Source organism: Chenopodium quinoa, unplaced genomic scaffold (assembly GCF_001683475.1).
Source record: "Chenopodium quinoa cultivar QQ74 unplaced genomic scaffold, ASM168347v1, whole genome shotgun sequence".
Lineage (NCBI taxonomy): Eukaryota > Viridiplantae > Streptophyta > Magnoliopsida > Caryophyllales > Amaranthaceae > Chenopodium > Chenopodium quinoa.
The window spans coordinates 1120039-1132892 of NW_018743373.1; the positions used below are offsets into that span (position 1 = coordinate 1120039).

Genomic DNA, 12854 nt, shown 5'->3' on the forward strand with positions numbered 1-12854 from the left:
TTGCTAATTTTTTTATTTTCTTAATGTATTAAATCGAACATTTACATCAACATTATTATTAGTCATTACATGCCTACTAGATAACAAATCGTTTTGTATCAATGATATATTTAAATTTGATATATAGATTATAAATTTATCTTAAAATTCAATAAACAACCCGGGCATCGCACGAGCACAAAACTAGTAACTAATATATAAAGCTAAACTTTTAGACAGGCCACGACAGCGATACTTGGCGTTCCAACTTTTCGCCAAAGTGTCGCGCCACGTATTATTAATTTTAGATAAACTTTTTAGGATAAAAAATTAGTTTAGAATTCTACTTTTAATCAAATTTGGATAGAATTTTAGGATAAAATTGTTAGTTGGCAAAGCTCACAACTCTGATCTAGTTTTACGATTGATCCTCAAATATAGATTTCCTGTTTGATTAAGCTAAGCAAACTAGGGTACTATCATTTCTTTATGATTTTTTCCATAAAACTATCACCTTTAAAATAAAATGGTTGAAACAATTGCTTGGTGACTTAGGTGTGAAGCATGAGAAGGGAATGGGAGTTCATTGAAGCAGTCAATTTGCACTATGCATAGATCGAAATCCAGTCTTATTTGTATGAGAGAACTAAACACATTGAAGCGAATTGTAATTTTATTAGAGAAAGATGTCACAAATAGGGGTGTCAATTCGGATGATCGGATCGAGTCTGATATAGTCGGGCCGGGTCAGATCAATTTTTAAAGTTGAGTCATATTAAGTTGTTATGTCCACACGAGTCTAAATCTAAATCGGATATTTTTCGGATCGGGTAGGGTCGGGTGTGCTTTTGACACCTCTAATCACAAACGGACATGTTGTTGTACCTTCTAGTTGCTGACACATTTACCAAGGCTTTAGGGAAGCAATTCGAGTTTTTGCTAAACAAGTTTAAAGTTGTAAATCTTCACGCTCCAACTTGAGAGTGTTGAGTATAAGGTAATAGATTGCATTATTACATGAGTTAGCTGAAGTCATAGAAAATCCTTAAATAGCTTAACCTGAAAACAACTCGAAAATTAGTTATCATCAAACTTGAACTTTTATCTAAACAAGAAGCCAACCCTTGAACTGAATCATTGGCAAAAACAATACTAATACTCAGGATCTGATACATATTTACTTATATTTGAAAAATGAACAGAAAACAGAGTACAACACCATAATAGCAGATGCAAAACCCGGGTTACAACAAAGGAATGGCCAAGAAAACCAATGGGAACACCCAACCATGAAGTGTGCATCATTTGAATAATTGCTCATAAGAAAGTAAAAAAGCCTACATACATACAAAATCCTTGTACTTATAATTTACTATTACATGGTAAGCAGATAGCCTCCTACGATGTACATAACTCACCTTTTTCGTGACTCTAAGCCAGAAAAGTCAGTTTTCCAGGAATGCTGCTTCATTGTATAGACCAAAATGGGGCATTAATTTGAATCTCGAGCAGCAAGCTATCCCTTTTTCTGTCTTTTGACCAGTTATCTCCAATCGATTCTATTCAATGGCTTTTGACAAGTAAATTTGGAAATGATCCAAGTACAACCTCTTTAAAGACCAACCCATTTGACCCACTTGAAAAGCCGACCAACTCTAAATGGCAAACCATAGTCTTTGGTGACTGCAGGTTCCCTCCTGGCAGCCTCAGCTTCTGACCAGACGTATACACCACGTTCTTGTCGACTGCCTGGTACGGTATTGTCCAAGATTACAGCCACAAGGAATGCAATCACCATGTGGAATGATAGCAATGTATTCAGAACATAGTTAAGCTGCACAAAGATGCCACGTCAAAAATTGACCATAAGTCTCTAATGCCAAGTCTAATGAATTCCAAGCGTATAGTAAGATTATAAGTAACATTAGTAAAACAATAATCACCTCTGAAGGGACACATAATATGAAACCACTCACTAGAGCGGTCTCTTTTGCTAATAATTTATTCTGCAAGAGGAAATAGTAATCTAGTTTGTGTATGTTTTACGAAGTGTTATTTAGGGTTAGGTAAGATAAATGAACTTCAGGACCTGACCCTTCACTAATCTTCCAATCCAGCCTTAGCGAGCTAGGATCATGGAAGTGGGGGGAGGAGGAAAACCAGAAAAGATATAGGGAAGCAGGGCATCTCAAAAACAAAGGGCCCTTACCGACCAGACAATTTTGTATCTAGATAGAGTAATATCGCCATTTCCTATAAGAAAGCTAAAGATAATGTTTTTGCATTAGCAAAAATTTGTTTTCCTTACATTTTAAAACTATCCACCAGTTAACATCTACAAAAGTTGTGAGCAAAGGAAAGATACGAACTAATAATTGACAGCACAGATGCCCCATCTAAGACGTATACATACACATCAAAATGCAAAATTACCAAAAAAAAAAAAAAAAACTCCATTCCCCTAATTATAAATCATGACCTTAAACAGTTAAACTGCACAAATCTATACAAAAATTCGAATTCAAACAACCACCACTCGATGCTGATGCTACACATTCAGAACAGTAGAAAATGACTACCCTTGTGTAATTACCATTTTAAATAACCAACATTAAATCAAACCCATTTTGCAGTCAAATACTAACCACTAAATTCAAATCAAAGAAATTGGTGAGCAGTTGTTATTTGGATGCAAATGAGACTTAGGAGTGGTTTTAATTAACTTTCACATTAAGTGATTTGTGATTGAAAACTCAGTTAAATAAAAGAGATTTTTGTTTGATGATCCTTATCAAACCTATTACCAACAGGCCATACATTGGAATGCACAGAATTCACAGGCAAGCAAAGGAGCATACAGCACAACTTCGATGCAAAGGAGATGCTTACCCCTCCAAATTTGGTATTGACAGGTCCATGAGAGGCAACAGTGTAAGGAAGAAAATAACTATGCACGGACACATTAGACTTTGGAGAGATGCCATATTGCTGGAAGTAAGCTGGTATGGAGAGTGAGAAAAACAGGGAGAGTCCAACAATGATAATGTTTCTGGAACTTCCAGCCTCACTGTACCGCAGATTTGATAAACCTAGTGCAGTAAGCATCCCCCACATGAAGCATAGGAGAGCAGCAACCATGACTTGAGGTATTGATGCTATAAACCCTCCAACTTTACCTGTGGGCATGGCAACAGAAATTCAATATGGTAGGTAATGCACGACTGTTAGTGATCCAGACTTAGTAGGTTAATTAAGGGTTAAGAAATGTGACAGCATGATGAAATGCATGAGCAACAATAATTTTTCAAGTCACATCATTTTCAATTATTCTTCTCAATGAACATTATGCTATGCTCCAGAGTGATCTCATGATGAGCATAATGCAAGTACAACAGCTATGCAATGTCGTTAAAGAAGGTTCTTTAGACTCTTTCATACTTAATAATCATGCACAGTTTTCCAAACAGCTTGTAGCTAAGAACAGGACTCACCTATAAGAGATAAGACGATCAAAATACATGCACCTAACTCAACTGCTCTCCGGCTTCCCATTTTAGTCACGGCAATAGTGTGCACATTTTCAGTGAGTGTTGTGGATCCAGTCCCTGTACCCCAAAGACCAGCTAAAACACTGCAAAAGCCTTCCAGACCAATCCCTCGACTAAGAACACCTCGTGTTGGAGGTCTGGAGGCCACCAATAAGGATGACGCATGGTACGAACCAACCTAAGAAATTAAAAGAAAAGTGAATAAAAATTAGAATTACCAAACTTAATGTCCTTGCTTAGTTATGCGATGTTAAATTTCAAGGATAAGAGCAAATCCAGAACCTTTACAGAAAATTTGGGTACATGTAAAATGCTTTAGCTTATTAAAAAACATAGAATTGCATAGAGCCATAGAGGGCTAATTATCAGTAATTGTATGATAAATATGTTAGGAGTCTTCACAAGGAGTGACAATTACAATTACTTATCTAATACATGTTAGCCAAGAAGATAATGATGAATTTCAACCTGAGTACAAGATTGTACAGAACCTACTGCTATGACGTCAAAATCAACACTGGCAGACAATGTGTGTTAGCTGACAGAATGACAATATATATACAACTGAAACTGATGTTTGATTGCAGAAGGGAGAACACGAACAAAAAAAGAATGAGAGGCTCCATAAACAGAAAGTTTGTGATACTAGGAAGTATGAACACCAAGCTACAGAACATTGAAGTTATAATAGCATTATAAGAATCTTAAACCATAAATCAAGTTAATCAACAGAGAGAACTTACAGAATCCACTGACGCAATTATGGAGACAAAGCACATAACAAGGGCCATTTTCCAGCTGAATACAGGAGTACCCCATTGCAAAGGATAGGGAAATCTAAACCACGGCGCCATTCTTAGTGCATGAGAAGTATCTACTCGGCATTGTTTCATTCTCATAACATGCTTTTTACAGTGCTCAGATATAATATTAGATGTAGGTACATTTGGATCACAGCCTTTGTAGCTGTATGCCCCTGCTGCAGTTAGAAGAAATGCGGCAGCCCATGTGATTGCCAGAGCCAAGGGTACCTGGCAGGCAACAACTTGGTATGAGATCAAACTTGCAGTAACACGGAAATGCAAACTACACACCAAGTACAATACACACACACACACAATTAACTGTTTTTGGCTTTTGGCATGACAAACCAATTTCATTTGTTACGTGGCATTGTCTTATAATTTTCTAAAACTTCCAATCTAACAGTTAGCACTTAGCAGAATGATCTTAACCATCCTTTACAGATATACAAGTCTACAACCAATATTTAAAGGAAGAACCAAAAGTGCAGTAAAAAAAATTATGGTACAAACAGAAAAGATACTGTAGTGATAGTATAGCAAAGAAGCAAGACATACCGCATATATAAGAAATACACGATGACCAAGAATAGATATTTTTCTTAGGTACTGCAAGGAAAAATGGTGAACGATATCAGTGTTACAGTAAGCCATAATGTAAAAGAAACAGCTTTAACAAAACTAAGCATAAAATATCACAAGCTGAGCAGCTAGTGAGCAATTCTTACAAGAGAGAAGATAATCACAAGCAATATCTGCACAGCACCAATCTCTAGGCAGGTACCAACTTGTGGGAAACCATAACTATAAAAAGAAAGTCCTACAGCAGCAATAGTTGGAGCAACAACCACTGGATTGATAACCCTAGGAGTGGAAATGAAAATAGACAAGATTGTCAATAGGATATGACGTTGCAACAAACATATAGAAAAATGGCAAAGCAAAAACAAGTCAAACCAGATAGTGAATAGTGAGCGAATAAATCTGCAGTGGATATTAACGTGATAATATCCTATGTAGCCTACAGCCCTACATCCAACGAGACTATCAACTCATTAAGATAACTCTGTTTAGACATATAGACACACAAAGAACCATAAATAGTTCCCAGAATCATAGAAGAAGAAATTTACAAATCTTGACAACAGAGGCTACGTTCAATTTCAAGCAGCCTCCTACTTGGCTTTGACAAACCCCCGAAGATGACAAAAGTTAGTCCTCATATGAAAAAACCAATGCACATACGTACGTAAGCACAAGAGTATAGCACAAGCAGCGTAGTATGGAAGTCACTTGCTACAGATCAAGTAAATGGAAACACATCCAGATATATAGCACACGTTAAAGGGAGGTGACTCACTGACTCAGAGTAGCACACTTTGTGATTATATGCTTCCTTTCAGTATCTGGTATATTAGAGGGGTCACAGACGAATATATTGTCCTGGACCAATGAATAAGCTAATGAAAGAGGATCAAGTTTGGAGATGGAGCGATGATAAACTTAGGTGGATGTAGGACTAAAAAAAAGAATTTGGAGGTGGTCAGAGATAGTAGAGATTGACCCACAGATTTAGATGCGTAAGAGGAGGCTTAGACAATAAGAAAGTTATACACTGCAGCACAAAAAGGGGTGTTGCAAGAAATTCAGAAGAGAGGATCAAGGAGAAGCGGTAGAGTAATTATAACCGCTTTCAATAGGTTATATAGAGGGAAAAAAAGGGACGTCATTTACTGGACCTAGGTATAATAAGGGCAGAAAAAGGAAACTATGCTTATTGTTCTATGAAAGACATGCTTCATCAACGCTCCAACATTTATTGGTTAGGAAAGAAACTAGGTGGAATTTGTTAAAGATGCTCTAACATGAATTATCCTTTCAGAAGAAATTGAAGAACTAAACAGCATTAGGGAGGTCTAGTCATAAAAGACTCGAGAACTTATAGCAATTCCATTCCCATCATGGCAAAATTGTCTAACCCCAGGCTCAGGTAAAGTAACTTCCCAAAAATTCTTCATACGGAGCAGACAACCATCCGTTCATGTTACAATTAAGAAATCTCTCAAATCTTACAAATAATGGCAATTTTGGCAAACCCAAAGGCTAAGACCCTAAATTGATGCAAAAATATAACGAATCAAAAATAAAATCAAACTAGCTGAAAATAACTAAATGTGTTTCTTTAAATTACTTAAACTTAGATGAAAAATATAGAACCTTCATCTCAAAAATGGCACCAATGTTTTCTGAAATCAAAATTTGACTATTAATTTCTGAACATTGAATCATACTACAGTATCAAAATCTTATTATAAATGTTAAGAATCTTCTAATTTGCAAGACATTATAACAAGATTAGGTTATAAAAATGTAAATAAGCTACAATCTGGAGAATATTTACACATCTTGTAAAATTAGTTCAACCACTTTGCCATGGTGTTAGAATCCACCTCTCTTCTTTATGTATTCTCCTTCATTTTGCTTGTATTTAGCTTATGTAATGATTTCTAGGACTTTTCTATAAGTAATCTAGGCTCTAGATAGAATTATTGTGTTAATATCAGCCCAACGTTCACTGAGGGAATATTGTAAATGCAAATTAAAGCTCCTTAAGTAGCAAGTGATTAATGAAATTCAAGGCTCCTACCAATTACACTTAATCTTGCGTGTTGTTTTATACTCTTCATGCTAGTGCTTCACAAATATCAAAGCAGCACCACCCCCAACCCTCCGAACAAATACAACTTGTAATCGGATCCGCTTGTGCCCACATCAACTCCCTCAGCCATCCCAAGCCTCAATCGACCTTTGTCGCTACTCTTGTTTCTAATAGACAAGAGTGTCCCTCATACGCCTATCTTACTTGTGTTGCTCAGTGCCACAAGCCATTCAAACCCTTGGCTTGCACCTTCGTCGCCCATAGACGAGAGCACACCGCACAGATCCAATATCAAAATACTTTGACCAGCCACAAAGCACATCATAACACCCGCAACAGCGCAACTATTGCTATGATATTAGCATTTATGTTTTATGCCACCCACTTCCCCTAAGCCAGTTAGACAAGATCCCCCCCCCCCCCAACACACACACACACACACACAAAGTAGCAATAGTTGTTTAGAAGAAAGGTTTAAATAAGAGTAGACCTACCTTAATGTAGACTATTAGCTCATCAAAGAGTGCCAATACCAAATTCTAAATATTTGCAAGTAGTCTTCTTCACAAACCAACAAATTGTTAAGGACATCAGCATTACACCAAAATCCCTAATGCCTCTAAATGACTCCAGCCTTGAGTGAAGTAAAAGAGGGTATAATATAAACAGCCTCACCCTTGCAATAAAAGTGGGATTGTTTCTTCTTGTCCCTTATCGCATACACAATAACCAGCTATTTCACCACAACATGGAGCAAAAAACAGTATATTGAGCCATTTTACTAAAAATACGAAGTCGCAATTTCATCCTTAAAAAACAAAATGGGGAAGAGGAAGAAACAAAAAGGAAAACCCTGAATTCATTGTTGCAAGGTGGCTTCTTAATCCCAACAGCTATATAATGCAACAATCCTCCTGATTTCAAATAGGCCTCTTGTAAATAAGCTACAATCTAGAGTATATTCTCACATCTTTTAGGATTAGTACAAGTACTATTGTTGAGGGTTAGCGTAGGCTATCCTAAAAATACATTTTATCCAATATTAAAATAGTGGCGGTGGTCATTGTACACCCAAAATTATTGCTAGTGAAGTTATTTTCTTCCTTGGAGAACAGGATCGTAGTTAGTCTCCTTGTTGAGGAGGGGTTTTCCACGTAAAAATCTTATGTGTTGTTTCATCATTCCGTATTTTACTATTCTTCCAGATATTGTGTTTATATGTTGCTCCATCCCCAACACAATTTACGCATGATGATTGGACACAGGTCAAAAATCTAAGAAACTTCTGCTCTTGTAAGCTTGGTTCAGCAAATGGGGCAACATATGCAAAGCCAAAACTATAAATACACCACCGGTCCATTAAATGAAAGGGATGATCTAAAGAGACTCGATATTGGATAGGAAAATAGTATTATAATTGAAGAGTTGCACCCACTAAAGAAACCATCATGAGCAACTAGCTTAACAAAGTAAGTGGGGTGCTGGGTTCTCAAAATTACATTCCCCAATCTCCACACCTATGCCCCACCCCCCCCCCCCCAAAAAAACAAAAAAAAAAAAAAAAAAAAAAAAAAAAAAAAAAAAAAAAAAACACACACGCTCACCCCAGAGTTGCACCTTGCAGTCTTGTACCCCCACCTCTAAGTCTCAGCAAGCCAAGTGGACACCAAATAAACCATCATGAGCAACTAGCTAAACAAAGTATAGTGGGGTACTGGGGTCTCAACATTACATTTCCCAATCTCCACACCTAAGCCACCCTCCCCACAACCTGACCCTTATATCATGCACTCAAAATAAATGTCACAATGGCCAGAAAAAGTATTAGATGAAGAGGGCTACGCAAGACAACTGCACCTTTTATGTTCACGAGAAGCACAAGTCCAATGCAATTTATGTACTACTTTGTTTCGGAATAATTCACACGCTCAGTTGAGCACAAAGTTTAAAAAAATGTTGAGTGGGGACCATAAAGTGAGGTGTTAAGTAAGTGGAATCATTCTATATGAAGAAGACGGGACATGTGAGAGTGGGAAAAGTACGCGAGCCATGGTAGGTGAGATTAAAACATTTTGATGATGGCGGATCATGTCTAAATAAGGAATAATAAATACCCAAAAGAGAGAAGTGTGTCCATTATTTAGAAACAAAGAGAGTATACAGTTGGAGCCTAATATTCCAATACCTGATTCTAATTGTCTAAATAACTAGACCAAGAACTTATTGGTAAGAAATCCTAAACTCTTTAACATTGAAGTGGCACAAGGAAACAAAATCTATTATATCTTTCAAACAATCATTATCCACTAGTGCTCCACAAAACTACTTCACACATCAAAGGATTCAACCTGCAAAAAATATGCATAGTCACAGATATCATACCTGACTAACAAAGACATCAATCCACTGTAGCCTAAGAATGTCTGAAATGCTGAGGCTATAATGATGGCCCCTTGAATCTCCTTCATTATATGCTTGAAGTTCTGCAGTGGTTACAAATATATGAACAAACTTGAAAGACACTTAAGATATAATGGACATAAGCTAGGGTTGCTTGTCTAGTATCACTGTATCAGTCTATATATGAAGTTATTCATAGAAGACTATCAGTAACATATACCCCATAAAAATAAATTTACAAGCAAAGCAAACCAAACCAAACCTCAAATCAACCATATAACAAATAACCTCCTGCTTATAAACTAGAGTCTAGATTAGTAATGAAGAACAGGAATAAGACAGACAAAGATGTACAGTAGTTCAAAGGGGTGATACACATCCAGAGAAGTTAGGTATTCAACTATCTTTAGGAAACAAGTTGGACAATTCGGGGCCATGCAAGAGCCCAACTCAAAGATGTGTGGAGACACAGGTTTAAAGCTTTAAGCAATGTCAATGGATGCATCAGAATTTTCTAAGACCAAGATGGTAAGGAACCTTCCTAAGGTAGATGCTCAAGATGTCTCAATGAAACATCATAAAAAACTTAAAAGTATCAGTATACAAGATTGTACAGCAATTCTAAAAGTGAACAGCTTTGATTTTCTGCCCCTTCATTTATGTGGATGAATGAGCCAACCCGATTGCCTCTCCATGTAAGGTCAGGGAAGGGGGAAAAACACACACACACACACACACACAAAACAAAACAAAAAAAAAAAAAAAAAAAAAAACAATTGTTTGCAGGGACAGACCACATGCATCTAGATCCTCCCTCAGTTCAAAGCCACATAGAGAATCCAGATTAAACTGTTCTAGAAACTAGTGCATAACTTTAAATTGTGCAAGTAAAGAACTGTCTAGGAGTGTCTTTTGTTGCATGTATGCTACTACTATATTTGGATCACTTTGCTTAATATGCACTGAAGTAGATACCAATGTACTACAAGATTTTAATTAAGTTTTTTTCCAGAAGATCCCACCTCGAGACCTTTAAATTTTGCAAGGAAAGAATGTCTAGGAGTGTCTTTGGTTACATTATGCTACGACTATTGTTAGATCACTTTGCTTAATACAGTCTAAAGTAGACAAAAATGTACTATGGAGTATAAAATTATTAATACTTTTCCCCCAGAAGATCCCCCCCCCCCTCTTCTTCTCTCTCAAGAGCTTTCCCCACCAAAAAACTTGTTTGTTCCAGGATACAAACCCTCAAAGGATTCAGGCTACTGCAGGCAGGACTTAGGGGCTAGCACATATTTTATGGAGATCACAAAGACGAAATTTTTTTAAAAAAACCTTTCATGGTTTTCTCTCCAATTGTTGGAACTTAAGAGTTAGATAGATATATAAACTGTTGACAGGATTTTGATGGCCCAAATAATTCTGGGGTAGGAATAAGGTTGCATGAACAGCTAAACCAGTATTATAATTACTCGTACCAGGAAGCATCTAGATCATTCTCAAACCACTTACGAAGTAATGTTTAAAATCTCCAAAGATAGTCGGACCAACTCTATAAAGCAATAGTGGGAAAAACAAAAGTAGCACAAGAAAAAGATGATTCTCAGAGAAAACATTTAGAATATGCCAAGGTTACATACATTTCCATGCAGCTTTTGAAACTCCGTGGAATTAATTATTGCCAGTGTTGGAGCCAGATAAACAAATGAAGGCCCTTGAATCAAAGGCAACCTAGTTCCAAAGAACGAATGCAATAGCGTTGTAACCCCCGTCATGAAGAGAACCGTAGACACTACGTTGGCTGTATCCTCCTACATTCACTAAATCACATTAGAACAACACAGTAAACATCAAAACTTATGTCTGAATTTGTACTTACACAACATAAGCAACAGGTTATTAGAGCTTCAGTGTTATGCTTACATAAGATCCGCCCATTGCCGGTACTATCACGAGAGGTATCAGAATTATTGAGCCCAAAATCGAAATATAATGTTGAAGACCATAAAAACCAATGGGTACTGCAAAATTCAACCAACCAAAAAGTAACTTCCTATCAACACATAAACAAAGATCAAAACTTTTCAATACATATCCACTAACAAATTCAACCTCATCATGATTACTGCATAAAGATCCCAACTTTCCATAAACCAATTATATTGCCACATTGTATAATTAAATTCAAACATACCACATTGCTTACATAATATTTCAATTAAACAAAACATAAACAAAATTCTAAGAAAAACATCATTGATATAATAAACTCACCAAGACCAGGAGCATCCCTAAGTTCATACTTCATATGAGATTGCCTCCCAACAAACCCATCATCCTCCACAATGTGAGCCACTGCCTCTACACCCTCCTCACTCCTCCCCTGCCCCCTTCGGGAACCGCCTTCGACCAGCTGCCCCGGTCCCGGCCAATTCCCGTTCCCATTCGCCATCGGTGTCGGTCCCTTTGCCGCACCCCCACCACTCCCACCGTCAGAATCCCTCCTCCTCTTCACGGCCACCTCCTTCTCCCCACCTGCCGCCGGAGAAACTGCCGGAACAACCGCCGGAGTAGCTGCTGCAGGAACAGCCGGCGGCCCATTTGCCGTCGGTAAGGGCCTGGCCCGGCCCAACTCAAGATCAACAGCAGAATCTGAGGCCCGTGATTTGGGGGCAGACCCAATTGGGCCAGAATCACTAGCATTAGTCTCACCGGAAAACTTGGGCCGAAACCCAGTTTTCTTAGCCCATGAAGTCGGCGGCATTGGCTTGGATTCCGGCACCGGCGGCCATGGTCCGGGTTTGGGCTTCTTATTCGGGTCAGAACTCGCCATTTTTGTATATTTCCGGGTCAAATCGAAAGCTATGAATCCATTACAAAATACCCAAGTAATAAAATCAAAAATAAAATCAAAAAATGGATAGATCTGAAATTTCTATGAGATCCAAGAAATGCAAGAAGAGCAGTAGCAGCAGAAGTGACAAAAAATGGAAAGAAACGCGGTTTTTAAATTTTCTCTCTCCTCTTTTCTCACTCTTCTAGTAGAAGAAAGTACTGTAAGCAAGTACTACACTAGTAGTATCATTCAAATTGTTTTTATTTTTCTTTAATTTCGAAATTATAGAGTAAATAATTTTGATTTTTTATTGATACAATGAAGGTGATGATGTCATAAGGAAGAAGAAGATATGGATATGATGCATGCAGTGGTCTGCAATTTATCCATACTGTTTATTGTTTTTGTCTTGCTTTCTAAGATTTTGAGGGGGGATTATTGGATTAAAGTTCAAATTAATTGAGTAAATTTTTGTATTTAACAAAATGCTATAAACAAATATTCTTAAAAAATAAAAATAAAACGTTTATTAGCTATATGCGTACTTCTTCTCTCTAAGAGCCTATTAGAGTGGAAAATTTTAAGGTACAGGCAAAAAACACGAAAATAACATGTAGCAGTTTTTT

The 12854-nt window shown here is 37.2% G+C and overlaps 1 protein-coding gene across 1 annotated transcript; it reads right to left on the minus strand.

Annotated features, from left to right (window-relative positions):
• Positions 1 to 1132: 1132 nt before the first annotated feature.
• LOC110738125 (nucleobase-ascorbate transporter 12-like) lies at positions 1133 to 12225 on the minus strand. Its single transcript, XM_021918490.1, has 10 exons — positions 11667 to 12225; positions 11316 to 11413; positions 11033 to 11203; positions 9372 to 9472; positions 5059 to 5194; positions 4889 to 4939; positions 4271 to 4558; positions 3471 to 3705; positions 2869 to 3155; positions 1133 to 1813 (listed from the first exon to the last, which is right to left on the minus strand). Exons 1-10 carry the CDS (start codon positions 12223 to 12225, stop codon positions 1592 to 1594), a joined length of 2148 nt encoding a protein of 715 aa, XP_021774182.1. The 3' UTR covers positions 1133 to 1591.
• Between the last annotated feature and the right edge of the window lie 629 nt (positions 12226 to 12854).